Source organism: Lissotriton helveticus, chromosome 10 (genome assembly GCF_964261635.1).
Source record: "Lissotriton helveticus chromosome 10, aLisHel1.1, whole genome shotgun sequence".
NCBI classification, from domain to species: Eukaryota; Metazoa; Chordata; class Amphibia; order Caudata; family Salamandridae; genus Lissotriton; species Lissotriton helveticus.
The window spans coordinates 555783768-555802521 of record NC_136071.1 but is presented as its reverse complement, the minus strand read 5'-3'; the positions used below and the strand labels follow the sequence as shown (position 1 = coordinate 555802521).

At 43.7% G+C, this 18754-nt stretch overlaps 1 protein-coding gene across 2 annotated transcripts in view; it reads left to right on the top strand.

Moving 5' to 3' along the window:
- NUBP1 (NUBP iron-sulfur cluster assembly factor 1, cytosolic) overlaps window positions 1-18754 on the top strand; it is a 267266-nt gene that overhangs the window by 201005 nt on the left and 47507 nt on the right. For both annotated transcript variants that reach the window (XM_078663098.1, XM_078663099.1), the window contains exon 9: window positions 15331-15433. In XM_078663098.1, the coding sequence (XP_078519224.1) occupies window positions 15331-15433 (103 nt within the window). The remainder of the gene's footprint in view (window positions 1-15330; window positions 15434-18754) is intronic.

Here is an 18754-nt window from a genome sequence, read left to right as displayed (position 1 = left end):
ACATGAGTCCCTTGCTCACTTTGCCACTGGATTCAAGCAAGCCGGGCTGAAGACGGCTGTAATGCCAGAAACCGGTCCTCGGAAGCTTGTTTCCGGTCCAGGGAAGGCATGGCTTGGCAGTTCGGGCTGGACTGTTCCCATGAGGCACAGGGTCAGACTGATTTGCATATAGCCATGTCTGAACTGGGGTGGCAGAGTGGGCTAAAGAACGTTGATGGATCAAACCCAGATCTTTTGACTGGGTGTGAGTGTTTGATTGGTTCAGATGCTCCGTCCATCACCACCCCCTTTTGTACCGGTTTTGCCATACACAAGCAGGAAGACCTCTGCAAGCAGCTCCTAGAGCGCATTCTACAAGGGCAGTGTCTTCTTCAACGGCCCTATTCGCTGGAATCCCTCTCCAGCACATCTGCAGGGTGGCAACCTGGGCCAGTCGGCATACTTTCACCAAACACTACTGTTTGGATGCGGCCAGTGAGACCGATGCTTCAGTGGGTCGAGCAGTTCTACGCAATCTTTTCAACTAAGGTGAGCCTCTATTCCCACCTCCTATTACTGCTGTCAGACGCTTTCTATATTTTTTATTGTGCACATGCTCAAGTAATTGCATTTTATAATGCTTTAATGCTGCATTATTTACATATTGCATGGTTATGTGTTATTCACATTTACAAGCTTAAGCTTCTATTAGCGTCTGCCAGACACGGATATGTACTGCTATCTACTCTGATTCAGGCATGTGAATCTATGAAAGACACCCCTAATACAGGAGAAGAACAATAGTTACTTACCTGTAATCTTTGGTTCTCCAGTATTGGTGTCTTTCATAGATTCACATGCAACCCGCCCACCTCCCCTCAGATTTTCTTTGGCTACATTGGTTTATCATCACTCTTTGCGAGAAAATCTGAGAGCCTGAGCCTCTGGGGAGAACCTTCTGGTGGGTGCTGTCGCCTGATTGGCTGCAGTTTGGACTATACAAAATGACTAGGATAGTCATGAGTGTGGAAGTTTTTTCTCCTGTAGCTTAGGCTATTTTACTTCCTGGTTGGGAATTACTGGTTTTTCCTATGTTATTTTGGCATATTATTGCTTTTTTATGTACCGTGGGACTCCCACTCTGACGACGGGGAATGATTCAGGCATGTGAATCTATGAAAGACACCAATACTGGAGAACCGCAGTTTACAGGTAAGTAACTATTGTTCTTACCCTCGATGTTATTGTTTCCGATTGCGTATTCCATTCTTCGCATATTGTGTTTGTTTAGAAAAAAAGGCATTTGGGCCTAACCGCCTCCATCCGACTTGCAGTAGATGGAACAAACTCTCTTTAAATACTGCCCTCTATGCCACGCGAAATACCTACGTACCGACTCACACGAAGTTTGCAACCTGTGTTTGTCACCCGAACACAAAGAACAGGACGGCGACACGTGTAAGACGTCCCGCTTCAAGAAGACGCTCCGCGACCGTCTGGCTGAACGCCGCTACATGCAGAGCCAATGCACAGGCTCCATTCCGGACCTCTTTGGACCTGAATCGGAAGACGAAGCCGGTGCTGCTATCGGGCAGAGAGGAGCAGGATCCCATTTCCGTTTCGGAGGAGGGCTCCGACCAGGGTAAGGACATCCCTCATGGACAACGTACTGTAAATACAGTCTCTTCTTCGTCCCGACTCCCAAGTCAACCAGTTAAAAAGAAGGCTCCGGACCAACCCGCGCCCTCGGGCCCCGGTAGGCACTGAGACCACGCACGCGACACCCCTCCTACTGCCTCAACACCGAAGCCTACATAAAAGTACTCCAGCTCAGAAAAGCCCCATTCCAAATCAGACACCGAACCAAAGCCTTCGGGATAGAAGACCAAGTCTGGCTGCGACCATCACCACTCGGCACCGAAAACCATATTGGATCCGAAAACACCAGCCCCCAAACCTTCGGCACCGAAAATGTCTGCACCAAACAGATGCACCAAAGTCACCTAAGAAGCATAGTTTTGGTGATCCGCTTGAAAAAACAGACCCGAAACTGAAGATTTAGTTTACACATCCAACAAGCATTGGCATAGCCAATAGGTCTCGCTTTTAGAACCTAATAAGTATTTAGTTATGCAGCACATTATCCTTGGTGCAACAACATCAACTGTTGCATGGCTAAACACTTAGAAGGTCCAAAAGGCGAGACCTATTGGCTATGCCAATGCTTGTTAACTTTGTGTGCATTATTCCACAGGGAAAGCTAAATACCCTAATTGCATGTAAATAAAAACTCCAGCAACAGCATGGACTCATTAAAATTTAACATTCCCCTTGCCTATTGAGGACAATACATTTTACTGATAGTAGAAGTTCTTCAAACAGTGATTCAATCTGCAGTTTGACCATAACAGTGAGCACAACATGTGTCCTGTCTGCTGCTGATCCCATCACAAAACAGATGTTTAATGGCCTGCCATCAGAACAGAAAATGGCGCAATCTCAGTTTGTTTTTCTAGCAGACTGAATGGTGGCGATGGTAAAAAGTGAAGTTTACAAGGAAATGGAGACAGTCAAACAACCTTGCAAGAGACAGTCCCAATCACACGTTTTATGATGTGCCTTTTATTACTGGAAACTCCCTTTACCTTAGTATATATTTAGTTTATAGCACAGGTTAAATGTATTTGAAAACAAACCAAGTGCCACATGTGATTATATTTATAAGTGTAGTGTAATGGATTGTTATATTCAAGCGTCCTAAACATCCATGATCCTGCTGACATATTACTACATGTTTGCCGCGCTCCATGCCTTCTCCCAGCCCATTATGAATCTAACGTGTTACCCATAAGAAACCTTTTGGGTGCGAAAGAGCAAAACAAAATTAGTAACAGCATTAGAAATCTGAGTTAATAACATAAATATATACAACGTGTTGAGGATGAAAGGAGAGCGTGAGAGTGAATATAGAGAATTGAACCACATGCTTTCTTAAGCTGCCTGAAAAGGAAATATTTTCTATATACTAGTTAAATAGTCGCAGAATAAACCGTACAGCACATTGCTACAAATAATACTTGACGTGCATATGTCAAAATCGCCCAAATGACTGCAAACAATAAATAATTGTTCGATTAACTGATTGCTGCTGTGCCCTGGGTCTCAAAATCAATTCTGTGCTTGCACATGGTGAGGATGCAGACCTGTAATTCCTTGCAGCAGGGACAGCGGGCAGAGGGACAGTGAATGCCACGTGGATTCCTTCCTCGTGATAAGTACTGTTAAAAGTGAACAGCATAAAAATAAGGCAGCCTAATAAATACACGTCTGATAAAAAAGAAAAAAAAATTCTGGTGCACAACGTGAGGGAGTGCTCACGAGAAACTCGGGTCTTCCTGCGGTCCAGGGTGTGTCAGGTCGCAAATCACAAAAGGTGACATGTTTGTGAAAACAGCACAGCCAGAGCAGCTGTGTAAATGTCGTTCGTAACCTGCTACAGCCTAAAACAACAAGTGTGGACAATGAAGTGCTGTGAAAAAAACGCAGAAGCTAGTCTAGCCCACATAATGAGAATGACAGGGATACAACGCAAGGGATGCGCGCGCAGCAGCGCACGTGCTTGTTGCGCGTTCTAGCAGGTCGCCGCACTGGGAACACTTCCCAAAGCCTCTACTAAATGTCTCTCCGAGCAGCGCATGCGCACTGACTCAGCGAGATCTAAAAACCGGCCACATTACTACCAAAGTGACTTTAAAAAGAGGGACTACTACCGAATAAGAATACCATATTCCATTAAAGAAGAGAAGTGTTGGGACAAACCCTTTCCCTCCTCTTCCTTTACCACCTTTACCTCAGTCTCTGTCTGTGCCAACTTCACCTGAGCACTCACCACCATATATACCTGACGATCAGGGTGATGGGGACGGGGATGATACTAATGATGATAATCAGCCTAGACCTCCAGATGAGTGGGATGACTGTAACACTGACTTGCTCACAGACAATGACTCTGATCTATACCCTACCAGGCCCTCTCCACCAGACGATAGTGTAGGATAAATTGAATTGCTAGGCAGGGCTGACAATTATCCTGGGGTCCAGCTGCATAAAACCCTTGAAGAGGATTTCCTCTTTAAACAACACACAAAAATCCACACATATGCAACCCATGCTTAAAGGAATGACCATTCATGCAGACAATATATTTAAGGATCCTGACAGAGCACGTATCCTTACCACCAGGGTGGATAAAAAAATCAATCTTGCACCATCTGATCCAGTCTACATAAGAAGAATATTACCCTTAAACTCATTAGTTGTTTCTAATGCATGCAAAAGGGCAAACGCAGACTACTGGAGGCACACCACCCCCAGATAAAGAGTCAAAGTGCCTTGACGCTACAGGGAAAAGAATAGCTTCCCAGGCAGCTAACTTCTGGCGTATATCTAACACACAAGCGCTGTTAGCCAGATATGACCATGCGCATTTGGATGAAATGGAACAACTTGTACAATTCTTACCCCAAGAACATGAATCTAAAGCGCAAGCAAGACCTGGTACGTCAGGGACAACTAATTTCCAAAAATCAAATTCGGTGCTCCCTCGATGCGGCGGATACATCTGCCAAGCCGGTGAACACAAGTGTACTTTTAGGAGGCACGCCTGGCTACGCATATCGGGGTTCAAATCGGACGTCCAGACCTCAATATTGAACACACCATTCGATAAGAAACACCTATTTGGGCCGGTGGTAGACTCTTCTCTTGAAAAAATGAAGTAAGATACCGAAGTGGCTAAATCAATGGGAGCCCTTCAGTCTTCACAAGGCCGTGGTACCTTTCGGTGCTCCTTTTATCGAGCAGGGTCCAAAACCACTTCCTCTGACACTAGGTCCACATATAAGGGCAATAACCAACACTCAGATTCCAAAACTTGTAAGAGCAGAGGTAGAGGTTCCAACACACGTACCTCCCCCTCCAATACAAAACAGTGACTTGCCCATAGTCCCCCCCACCCCCAACCACTTAACACCCTTGGGAGGAAGACTGTCACAATTTTTAACAAAGTGGCAGTCAAGAACAACACAAAACTAGGTTCTCCAAATTATCCATTCTGGTTACTGCCTGGAGTTCATCAACACTCCTCCAAACATTCCACCAAAGTCGCACAAACTTTCACCTGCACCTTCTCTAACAAGAGGTACAATCACTACTTCTAAAACAAGCTATCGAGCCGGTACCACCACAACATCAGGGGTCAGACGTCCACTCCCTTTACTTCCTAATTCCCAAAAAGAACGGTTCTCTCAGACCAATATTAGATCTCAGAGAACTAAATCTTTACACACAATCAGACCATTTCCACATGGTAACACTTCAACAGGTGCTACCTCTTTTGCAAAAGGGCGACTTTCTCTCTACTCTAGACTTGAAAGATGGCTATTTTCATATTCCAATCTATCCGGCTCACTGCAAATTTCCCAGGTTTGTGGTAGCAGGCCAACACTACCAATTCAAGGTACTCCCATTTGGAGTCACCACTGCTCCCAGAGTCTTCACAAAGTGTCTGGCGGTGGTAGCTGCGCATCTAAGAAGACAAATCATACATGTCTTCCCTTATCTGGCTCATAAGAGCCAGCAGGTACCAACAATACCTCAATCATACATCCATAACAATTCAGTTACTTCACCAATTAGGTTTTACAGTCAATGTGTTAAATCACATCTTCAGCCAAACAAAACTCAGAACTACCTAGGAGCATTTCTGGGTACTCAATGGGCTCTAGCGTTTCCGAGTGCAGCCAGAATTCAAAACATTCAGGTGCTAATTCACAAATTTCAACCCAATCAATCACTTCCAGCTCGTGTGTTTATGCAACTGTTGGGAATGATGGCATCTTGCATCATGATTGTTCCCCATGCCAGATCGCACATGCGTCCACATCGAGAATGCTTAGCCAGCCAGTGGAACCAGTCACACGGTCTATTAACCGATCTGGTGTTGGTAAGCGGCCGTACTCCTCGCTCTCTGCAGTGGTGGAACAAGCAAAATATGTCAAAAGGACAGCCGTTCATAGACCCGATTCCACAGACAGTAGTAACAGCGGACGCGTCCCTAACTGGCTGGGGAGCTCATCTTCAACAACACACATTGCAAGGCCTGTGGAGCCACTAACTGAAGTTGCTCCAAATCAATAATCTAGAGCTGATGACGATCTTTCTAGCTCTCAAAGCTTTTCAGCTCACCAAGCTGCCTTGGTTTGAACCGACACCATGACAGCTATGTATTACATTCAGAAGCCGGGGGGAACATACTCTCCCCAACTGTTCCACCTAGCCCAAGACAGCTGGAGGTGGGCTATTCACCACAATATCTATCTCCTAGCGGAACACCTCCCAGGAGTCAACAACCAGATTGCATCCCTCCTCAGCAGACAAAGATATCAAATACACGAATGGGAACTTCACCCTCAAGTTCTACACCCATACCTCCAAGCTTGGGGAGTGACTCACATAGATCTGTTTACAACACCCCAAAACGCAAAATGACAAAGCTTTGCCTCCAGGTATCCACACCCGTTATCCAGGTATCCACACCCGTTATCCCAAGGCAATGCTCCATGGATGAACTGGTCAGGGTTATTTGGTTATGCTTTTCTGCCTCTCCTACTCATTCCAATAGTGGTTCGGAAACTCAGGCATACATCTCTCACACTAATCCTAGTAGTTCCAACATGGGCACGTCGACCCAGGTTCTCATCCAGGGGATACTCATCAATAGTCATAATCTATGAATAATCCCCGCCCATGTGCGAGATCCCGGAGCATATAGAAAATACATAGAAATATATATGTTTATATATATATGTGAAAACATATATTTGCAGCCTAAAACATATCCCAACTGGCAAATCTGACGCACAATTACATGAATTAGCATACACACAGTAGTAATCTCCCAACCCCTAAGGAAGAAAGAGAGCAGTAAACATTTGCATACAACAATGCTTTATTGCCATAGGAAAAAACTGTAATTGCAGGCATTTGCCAGTAGGCTGCAGTAGAGTATAAAGAAACAAAGAAAGACTGACACCTTGCCTTTAGGCATTAGAGATGGGGTACCGTGCCTTTAAGACCTGAAGGCGACCCCCTGCTCCCATGATGCACCACAGGTGGCAGTTGGGTCAGTTCTTTTTTGGCTCCTTCTGTGAGGATCCTGGAGCTTGAGCTCTTCAGTTTTTGACTGAAATTGTTAATTTGACTGATTTTTTTCTGAAAATTCGACATCTTCTGGTTTACTAAGGCTTCTACTTTGGTTTTTTGTGGTATTCCACTTAAATGTCCTGTCAGAATGCCTCCTTTATTCCGGAAATATCCTTCTTGTGACAAGAAGATGGCACTGGCTGACCCACACTCGGTGTGCATTGTGTGCCTTCCATCTGCACATAATCCTGACCAGTGCCAACACTGTCAGAAGTTCTCTAGGTGGACTCTTCGTGACAGAGAACGTATCAGACTTCATGCCATGTTGGAGAAAGACAAAAGTCATCAGGTGGGTGGCCATGGAGGCCCCAGGTCGTCGACCTTCTTCAATCAAGCATGGGTGGGTGTTTCGATAGGACGGTCTACGTTTCGACCCCAGCAGGATGGAGGGTGAGTGGTGTCCTCGCGACGGTGTCTTCATTAGGACAAATTCATGGGGTGAGCACTTGGGTAAGGAAGGACGGGCAACGTGCGATCCTTAAAATGCTCTCAAAGGGCTCCTGATAATTTATGTTGTTAATCTTGCAAATGGGGTAATCAATCTCCCGATGCAAGCGATGGATTCAATCCAAAACAGGGTCTCCTTGACGTGGCTGGGTCGCTCGAACAAGCGACAAAATTAATCCATTGAAAACATACCTATTGGCAATGTGTATATAGGAACTAACTGACCTTTAATAGGCTGGAAAGGTCAATTTTTATATATTGTGTATTGTATTTATGTCACAAACACCTTTACCCTGTCCCTCACTCGTCAATTCACTACTACTGACCTATTTTCTTCTCTTTCCTGCACTAAGAGCACTGTGAATAGTCTGAACACTACCAATGTTTTGGAACTAATGCATTGCGACCCATTAATGCTTTGACTGACCATCGCATTTAATGCTGGTGTTACATATGGAAATTAAATTTCTGTTTCTCAACTTGCTTTTGCATCTATAGTGGTGAATTTTTTTCTGTTTGTTTTTTGATTTCTTATGACAAAATATAACTACCTCGACCAATCGCTTCAACGTACTGTATCAATGACCCAGGCCGGGTAGTTTTTACTTGGGTCCAATCCCGTAAAAACTCATCACATGTAATGCACAATGGCATATTTGCCTAAACAAACACAGTATTACACAATAAGAACCTAAATCAAGCTATCGAGCAAAGTAGGGGAAGGATGATCCTTTGGTCAGCTTTGCAGCCACAGAACCTAAACACTTTACAATCATTGAGTCCTCCTTAGACTAACGGATACTCGAGGAAAATGTGAGACTTTCTCTTCAACACTTGAAGCTGAGCCGTAAGTTGTTCATGCAACAGTGCAATGATCCAAAACACACCAGTAAACCTATGACTGAATAGCTAAAACAGAAAGCAATCCCTGTTTTAGAAAGGCCAAGTGAAAGTCCATGCCTCATCCTACTGAAATGCTGTGCCGAGAGCTATACATAAGTGGATGCCCAGCAAGCATCCATGAGCTTAAGCAGTTATGTAAGGAGGAATGAAACACCATTCTTCACAGTCAATGTGAGAGTCTGGTAAAAATTAATTGGAAATATTTTCTTCAAGTTATTGCTGTTAAAGAGGGCTACACTCATTGATAATTTGCAGTGTGCACTCACTGTTTCACACAGTGCTACAGAATTTTGTCAGTATTTTTTGTATATTGACAGTGATATTGTGTGTGTTTTCTCACATAAGGTTAAATTTACGAATTGTCTGGACAAAATGAAGATCAGAAAGGTCTTATGTATATCCATAGAATTCTAGTAGCGTGTACTTTGATACTTTAAATTTTTTTGCATATATGTCAACAAAATAAAAATTTGGATTATAGGAATTGTATAGTAAGCTATGGGATTTCTCACTGTGACCAGGGAGTCTGGCTACCGTCCCAGCATCTGGAACCTAATTGAAATCAAGGGGCATTGTTATTTATCAAAATCTTATGTTGAATATCAGGCTAAATGCAGTGTGGGTGGCACAAGTTGTTTTGCTTTGTACCTTTATAATGGATACCGCCCCTTCCTTCTAAAGGTTTCTTAATACTTCAGTCATCTTTGCTTGTGTAATGTCTAGGCTGGAATATTGTAATAGCCTTAATGGCAGCCTTCCAGCATACGCTGTGTTGGTACTACAGAGCACAGTTGTGCAATTAATTTGCGCACAAAGTCAGGTTTAGGGTTGAAAAACATTTCCTCTGGCCTCATCTGTTAAATGGTAGCACAATGAGGCCTTACTTTGTGATATCTATAGGATTGACAGTATAAGTTTCAAAACCTGTCTTTGGTTGCTTGTGTTCCGCTTCAAGGAAGACCTGGCCTGCCAGTTCAGGCTGGATTGTTCTTATTGAAGCAGGGTCAAAACTGATTTTTATGTGGCTATGTCCAAACTGAGGTGGCATGGTGGGCAAAAGAACAGTGGGTTGGAATGCTACCCAGAGCGATCGCCAGAGGTTAGACTTATTGTAGGAAGCTAGCTTTTTATGGAGTGTACCAAAATGAGGTACACTATGTAGAAAATCCAGACGACCCTTATTGGCTTACAGGGCTTAAGTTTGTAATCCCAAATGATCTCTTTTGTGGTAGTTTGGTGAGCAGTTTATGTTTGTCAGAGGGTAGTTAAGCATTTGTTGTACACACTGTCAATAAATGAGAGAGACACTGAAGAATAAACTCCAGGCCAATTTAGAAAATTACGGTGTTTTTATATAATTTTAGACACCAAGAACTTTGTAATCGTATAAATACTTTAGATGCTATTTAATTATAAAATGACTGCTATCAGATTTGAGGAATGAGCCTCGAACGCGGTAATGTTATCCCTGAGAAACATTAACTGCATAGGTTCACTTGCAAACGACTTACAGGACTGCTCTTCTAGACTTAAGGTGAGTTGGGGCCAAGGTTCAAGAAAACACCAAGAGTTCAGTTTTACCTGCCCAGAGTGTCCGGTTGTAGAGCTGCTTTCAGCAGTGGTAGCCTCGGACGCTACACGCTGTAGTCAATGGGAAAAGTACCTGTAAGAAAGAGACTCCAAGGGTGGACCAGTTTGGCAGAACCCAAAGGGGGGCTCCACTGTTTGGGGTCTCAGGACCACAGAGACACCGTCGGTTTTAATAGACTTGGGCTGGGGGCTCGGTGCATAGGTGTTCTGTGCGGTGGGTCGTCTAATTTGAGGCTCCCATGGTTCTCGGTGCACATGCAAAAGAGGGAGAAGAAACGCAACAAGATGACTTCTGGTGAGGAGCTGGTCTCAAGGGAAGTCCCTCATCAGGCAGGTTTGGATTTGGCGGCGGTGGTGTTCGGTCTGAACACAAACAAGCCTTGGTGCTTACAACAGGCTCTGGTACTTTGGGTATTGATGTAGGGCATCTCCCTGGAGTCCTGGCACCTCCAAACGTGGTGGGGAGAGGGGTCTGATTCGCCTGACTAGCCTGGTGGGGTAACAGGCACTTGCTTAGCTAATTTTCCACCTGTCCTAGTGCTAAATGGGCCTCATGGCAGAGGGTAGCATCTCTCAGGTGTGGGGGAAGCCGGGGATCACATATATAAGGGAGAAGCGGGTTTGAAGCCCCTGATCTTGATATGCTACATCACTAGTCATCCTGCTGGAGGAGCTGTGAATACCTTCCTCCGAAGCAGGCATTGTTTCTGGCCCAGAGAGCGTTGACTTTCACCTGCATGGGGTCAGAAACCTGTCTGGACGATACCAGTGACTCAGCACACTAGTTAGTGGTAGATTTTTCAGGGGGTATCTCTAAGGGGCCCACTGGGTGGATGTCTTAATAAATCCACTATTGACATCAGTAAGGATTTATAAAGGCAAGGCGTGTGACCTCAAACACCATAGACTTCAGGAAAAGCCGTTGTGTAGCTAGTGAACTCGTAATGACCAATGCCCAGTACATAAACTTAAGATGGCTTCCCTGTTCACTTGTACTATCTAGTAATTGAACTATACAGCACAGGGGCATATCTACTCATGCAGATATGTCCTCATATGTAATAGTGCACCCTGCCTTATGGCTAAAAGGCCTGCGGTAAGGGTGACTTACATATTTTGCATGCAGTGTCCTTGGGCATGGCACACAGGTTGTGTGGCATGTCATGTTTTCACAGTTTGTGGCACCAGTTCCCGCAGCATGCAATGGCAGTCTGCATGAGTTTGGTGGTGGGTCCCTTAAGGTGGCACAATGCACACTGCAGCGTTAAGGATCCTCTTTACTACCCTTGCCCTAGGTACCAGGGGTACCATTTACTAGGGACTTACCGTGGTACTAAAGGTCTTGCAAATTTGGCTACAGTTAAACAGCTACCTTGTTTTTAAGGAAATAGCACTGGCGCTGGGGATCTGGATAGTAGGAACTCAGTGCACTTCAGTCATAATTTCATCCAGTGCCAGGCAAAACGTTGGGGTGAACGTGTGAAAAAGGGGTACTTTCCTACACTTATTGCAGGCATACCCCCATCACCTTTTCTATTTTTTGCAGAGTGCAGTATTGTATCCCAACCTATGTACATTGAACAAAAAGTTCAAAAGTATTGATCCCTGCTGGAACTTAACGGATCCAGGTCTCAAGTGACAAATATGGTCCAGTTACAACCTGCTGTGTCCTGCTCTCCAAGACAGAAACAGCTGATACTTAACATGTCTAGTGTGGAAATGCAGACCCTTGACCGTTACCAGAAGTTAGTTTACATTCCTCATTGACCAGTGCAGATTCTGCCCCATGAAAGTGTTTTAACCAAACTGGAGGAGTTCAAAGAAATCAACTCCCTTCTAATAGTTCTACAGCAAGCTGAACATCCCTTACACAAAACCCTACAACTGAATATCCAAGAAATGCTTGTTGAATATGGTACAATGGATTTAAAGTTAACAATAGAAAACTTCATAATTAGGAAACTTGACAAGTTATGGAATCCTTCTACCCATGGTCTACCAAAGAATCTGTGAACAGGGTGCAAGTCACATATGCTATTATTTAGCTGGAATAAAATTGCCTGTGGGTCAAGGCAGACCACTGGTTTAGTTGGAGAACAAGTTGCATCATTAATATGGGTGGTCTGAAAGGACCCAGTTAAATGTATTGCTCTGCTTCTCAATCAGTCAAGCTATCTTGGATGTTCAGTTTGGGTGCACTAGATTGTCCATCATCTGGAAGAGTTCAACAGGATGGTTTGTTGCCATGTTAGTCATCATGGTGACGCAAGTTGCCTCAACTCTGAAGACTGCATATTCATTCCCATTATCATATACAAAGGCTGCCTTGCTCTCTTGAATACATTGTGGCATTTAGCATACTTTGAGAAAGTATTATGAGAAGGGGCAACTTTTTTGATGCCCCACAGAGTGCATATTTGTGCATGGATGGTGTCCTCCTTTACAAAAATAATAATGATTTGGTCTTTCACACTTTGTCCAACCTAGTGTTTCCAAACAACTTTCTCTGATCAATATCACTTTGCTATTGCATCATGTCTTTGTTCATAAGGGCTACATCATCTGAAACCAGTCGATGATGATTTACAGGTTAGATGGCTCCTTGTGTTGATGGTGTGCCACTCTAATAATAAACTGAATGTACAGATGATTAAATGTTGATGAGATGTAGTTGTTAATTGTTAGACCTGGCATCATTGGCGTGAGTCTCCCTTTCATTTTGACGGATTGCCTCCTCTGTTTTGATATGTTTTTGCTGGTTATATGCTTTGGGCACTGTACCACTGCTAATCAGTGCCACAGTGCAAGTTCTCCCTATGTTAAATTGATGTACTAATTGGCGATTCCATGATTGGGTTATTTGATTTACCTGTCAGCCCCTAGTACAATGCACCATGTGTGCCCAGGGCTTGTAAATCAAATGCTGCTGGTGAGCGTGCAGCACTGGTTGTGCCACTCACAGAAGCAGCTTGTAAAGTGTGTCTCAGGCCTGCCACTGCAAGGCCTGTGTGCAGTCTAGTACTGCCATGTCGACTTGGCAAGTGCACCCACTTGCCAGTCCCTAAACCTTCCCTTTGCTTCATGTTAGACACCCCTATGGTAGGCCCAAGGGCAGGGTGCATTGTAAGTATAAGGTAGGGCAGGCTCTGGTGTGTGTAGCATGTACTAATAGTGAATTACAGCCATTTTCGTTATTCACTATTTAAGGCTACCTGTTCTACATAGGCTAGAATGGGCAGTTAGATTATTACATTCTTATAATCCTAACTGACTCAGGAAACATGACAGAAATTAAAATTTAGTATGCCTGAACTCCGAATAATAAAATACATCTCTTAGTAAAGTTGGTTTTAATATTCTGTGTTTGAAAATACCACTTTTAGAAAGTAGGTATTTTCTTGCCCAACTGTCCAGGCCTGCCTCTGCTAGGTTGTGTATTCCTTGTCTGGGTTTGTGAGTGACAGGGCTGGGGGAGTCCAGGAGACAGGTTGGGGCGTCCCAGTGGTGAATAGAGAGATCTGCATCTAGATGGGAGGGAGGAGTTGCACCTGGGACCTGAATAGGGCTGGGCCTTCCCTCTACAATGCTGGCTCCACCTCCTGTGGCTTGTCTGGCGTCTCTGCCCTGCACTGTGAAAGGAGAGGAGGAATCATGTCAACATAGTGCTCCAGAGCTGTATCTTCCCTCCCCCTGTGCTGGCACCACCTCCTGTGGGGCGGCTGATGTCTCTGCTCTGCACAGTGAAAGGAAGAAGAGAGTCATGTAAACAGAGTGCTCAGGAACTGGTTTGGACTAGTCAGAGGCCTCTCTGCCTTCAGAGAACAAGGGATTTTGGGGTATAAATATTGGGACCCAGTCCCAAGAACTTTAGATCATTTCTGGAACAAGAAACCTTTTGCCAAGGAGAAGAACCAAGGAAGCTGCAGTGTGCTGTTTGCTGGGTTGGCCTACAGTGGTTGCTTCATTGCCAAGGAAAGGAGAAGGAACCTTTTAAGGACTTTCATCATCTTCCGAATATTCTCCATGGGCTTGAACTGTGCTTGCCTCCTGCTGAAGTCTCCGGGACAAAATACTTAATCTCCAGCTCTCCTCTGAATTTCCTTTCTGGGATTCTCAACTCCAGACATTTGCGTGTCGCTGGGAGCTGGAAGCGCGACGCATCGAGAGGAAGCGTGTCGCCGCCGCAGCTGAAATTGTCACATCACCGGAGAAGCGAGCCTTCACCGCATCTCCCTGGAAGCGTGTGTTCATCGAAGATGCCTGCTGTTGCATCACCGGAGAAGCATGACGCCATCAAGAAAGTCACCATCGCATCACCGGAGAAGCGTGTCGCAGGGCCTGTTGCGGCTCCAAAGTACAGAGTCGTCGCAAGGCTGCCAGGGCGTCTACGCATCGTCACCACACCACATCACCGCATCAAGGGCGCCATCTTCTCGCATCGCAACCGAATCATCTCATCGCATCAAGGCGCCATCTTGCGCACCACAACTTGCCCGCAGGCCGAGAATCTACGTATCACCTATGCATCAGTAAGGAGTACGACGCATCTCCTACTCTGCGCAAGCTCTGAGGCACGACGCATCATCTCCCCCGGATCACGGAACCGACGCATCACCCCTTTTGCTAGCCTTTTGTTTACTTTGCGATACGCATCCAGGTACTGTGTTGAGAACTTTGTCGCATTCGTCATCAACTTGAACTAAGTAACTTTTATCATCTTTAAAGCAATCTTAAGTGTAGTATTGTAGATTTTTGTCGTTTGTGGTCTTGTGTTAAGTCTTTATAAAGAATACTTATTTTTATAAAAACCTGTGTTGTGTCCATCTGTAGTGTTTCCACTGTATTACTGTATATATTCACAAATGCTTAACACACGGCCTCTGAGGTAAGCCTGTCTGCTCGTGCCAAGCTACCTAGGGGGTGAACAGATGTTAATAATGAGTGTAATCCCCTTATCCTGACTTAAAAGTAAGGGTCCCTATTTGGACAAAGGTGAATACCATTGCAAACTAGAAACCCCCAGATCTAACAGTAATTGTGCAGCCTAGGATGATAACCTGCCATATCTGTGAGTTTTAAGATAGATTGCAAAAAATTCCTCAATCTGTCTCGTAAACGGAAGCACGTTTTTCTTTTTCTTTGTTGCAGAATGAATCTCAGATTTTTCCTCCAACAACAGGCGGTGCAGAGAAGATGTGTCAAGATTTAAAAGTTCCCCTTCTGGGTAAAGTGCCTCTGGATCCTCGGATAGGTATGCTTTTATTTAGCACTTTTAAGAGTGATTGCCTCAAGAAGTGGGAAAGCCATTTAAATTTTGATCCTACTTTTGTTCAGCCCTTTTCGTTAGGGATAGACATTTATTTTTAGTTTTTTTCTTTAGTTTTTATTAATGTAATGCTTCTATGTTGTCTACTTAAATCTGTCAAGTGGACCTTGGCTCCGCTTTTTCTTTGGCACTTCCAGCTGGGCGACACAGTTGGTGTGATCTCTGTCCAATATCATGCCCATCTCTGGGCGATCCCTCTACTCAAGTGGGATAAAACCCCTGATTGTTTCATCTTTGACTATGAGATGGAAAAATGGAAATGTTCTCTGCATATACGGCACTTTAATAGACCAGGTATTTGAAGTGTTTGAAAAATGCGATTTGTCTTCTTTGAAAAGTGCACATTGTCTGTAATGTTATTGGTAGGCCCAGTATTTGTGGGGCTTTCACGATTTTATGGCACAATGGTGAAATTGATATTAATTGTTTTCATTTAACAGTGTTGGAGCACAGAACAGAATAAATTAGCTAAAAACTGTTTAAAGCTTTGCTACACAATTCATGAGTTTTGTGAATTACATTAACATCATGGGCATTTTCCCGGAAAGTTATTGGCTTTTTGATAATATTCCCCACAACATCTAAAATGATGTAATCATAATATTCTGTCATGGGTATCATGTTATGTAGTTATTGCTAAAGAAGCACTACACCATTATTGGCATCACGGCCATACAGAGAGCCGCGGGATTCGAAACAAGGATCGGAGGTGCATTACAAGTACCGATGTTTTAAAATACAACTCATCAACTGCCTCATGGATCTCTTAATGGGGAGACCGTGGTAAACGCGATTGGATTAAAGAGCCGGGAATTTGGCGCTTGCAAAATTATTTGAAACTCTAAGATTGAACCGCTATTGACATACTTTTCCATTAGGATCACATATTTTCCTGATCCATGACTTATTATACAGAGTGAATAAACAATTGATTTACCGAACTGCGACTGAATAGGACTTCAGAATTTTCTCTACCCAGGCCGCCAAATTGGCTGGGACGGAATTACAACCGGCTGGAAGGCTAGATGTTTCTAACAGTGACACAGCCCTGATGAAGTCGCGGGTGACCTGCCCCTTAAGCGACGAAACACGTGTTGGCGGGATCAACTGGCATAAAGACTAAAACGATAAAAAAAAAGGAAAACTGTTGCTGTGTTTTACATATTGCGATAAACCTTATGAAATTTGATTTATGTGTACTAGGATATTGTAAAAATGTATTGTAGTATCTATTGGTAGGATCCGACTCATGGGGTTAAGGATGATAACCCCCTCCCTAAGCACCATACATTCCATATTTAGAATAATAATAGACCGGGACCAAGTGAAGCGCCACTATCACTAGATATCACTAATCATCCCTCAAGTATACACACCATTATTGTCTGTCCCTTTTTTAAATGAGGATTTTTTATTAACTTTCAATTATGGAAGCATCAACATGCAGTACGATTTAAACCATAAAAGGACAGTGGAAGAATTTGTTGAGGGTTATACTTAAGAATTCTCTATGGAAACTGCCTGTCATCTTCATAAGCATCTTACTGCTGTAGGTGAGCTTGGGTTTTTCAGAAGGAAGGTGTTCTTAATTCTGAGGCCTTTGTTAGTGGCAAAGTCTGTAGCTGAGGAAGCCGACTTTGTCACATATGCTGGAAACAACTGAGAACCAGACCCTAGATTATTCTGTACCTAATCGAATTCCAGGATCAGCAGATCAAACAACCTGCTGTAGTATGTCTGACTGTAACGCTTTGTAACATTTAATTAACCACCAAGTTTTGCTCTAGCTGATGTATTTTCACCAGCCATTAACAAAAAGGTATGGATTTATGATACACAATCCAAAAGTCCTTTGAATGCAAATCAGGTGTTTTTTTTAATTAATTGTAGACCCCAAATGGAACATCAGCCTAAAAAATGAGGTGATGATGATCCTCTGTTAAGGGCATGTATAACTTAACAGCTAAAACACTGGAAGGCTTGTGGCAACTGGTAAGAAATTAGTCGTATGTGCCATTTTTTTAAAACAAATATCGTCATCAGTTTATTCATATAAACCAATCTGTGCAGACCACGCAAGTCAACTGCTGACATCATGCATTCTAATATTCTCTGCAAGTGTACGATATTAATTTCAGATTGACTGTTTTTCATGGTTGCTAGCACCAAACAATAAGAACAAATTAATAATTGGGCGAGATTGATTTTGACATATCCTAAATCATTATGGTCCAATAGGGACGAACTTATGTCACACGTGCGTTTTACATTAGACAATGCAGTGGTTCGATGCCCCATGCTCAAAAGCGAATAGGATGCTTAGAGCTGCCTTAAAAGCTGAACCGAGGGACATACTGCGGGTAAGGCTGCTTAGAGCAGAGTATAAGCTTGCTTTACGTACCAGATCAAACGATTTATTGAAAATCCACTGGGATTCCCTGGCACGATCTGCTGACCTAAAAGATACCACTGGGTTTTGGAAGGAGGTAAAGGAAATAAGATCTATCGGCTCAAATTTGACCGAAATTAACTGTAACATCACCGGTCCGATCTGGGTTGCGCACTTTGGCAAAATTTACGCAACACCAGATAATACTCCTTTGTTGCTACCCCCTCCACACCCAATGTCTATTTCCACACTTGAGGTTTTTGATGCTATTTTAGAAAGCGCCGGGAACAAAGCACCCGGATCCGATGGGCTCTCCATAGACCAATTAAAATGTGAACCAGAGTTTTGGGCTCCTTTGCTATGCAATGTTTTCAACAATTTAACTGAAGGAGAGATTCCGGAAACATGGTCACGTAGCATTATTGTTCCCATTTTTAAAAAGGGCGATAGGCTGGATCCTGGGTGTTATCGCCCAATTTCTTTAATAGATAACACCTTAAAAGTTTTGGGACGGATCTTATTTAAAAGGATAAGAACCTGGACAGATGAGAACAACATCCTACATCCTAGCCAGTTTGGGTTCCGCAGTAGTGTCGGAACGGTGGAACAATGCTTGAATCTGAACTTGATCATGGGAAAATATAATATTGCAAAGAAATCCCCTTTATATTTTGGTTTTATGGATCTGAGCTCGGCTTTTGATTTTGTTAATCGCTCCCGGCTTTGGTCTACCCTTCTCGAATATGGTTTGGATGACCATCTGGTACATTTTTTAGCTTTTTTACACCGTGATCTTAAAGCTTGTGTACGTGTGAATCAAATGGGTGAAGTTTCCAATGATATTAACATTGGTAGGG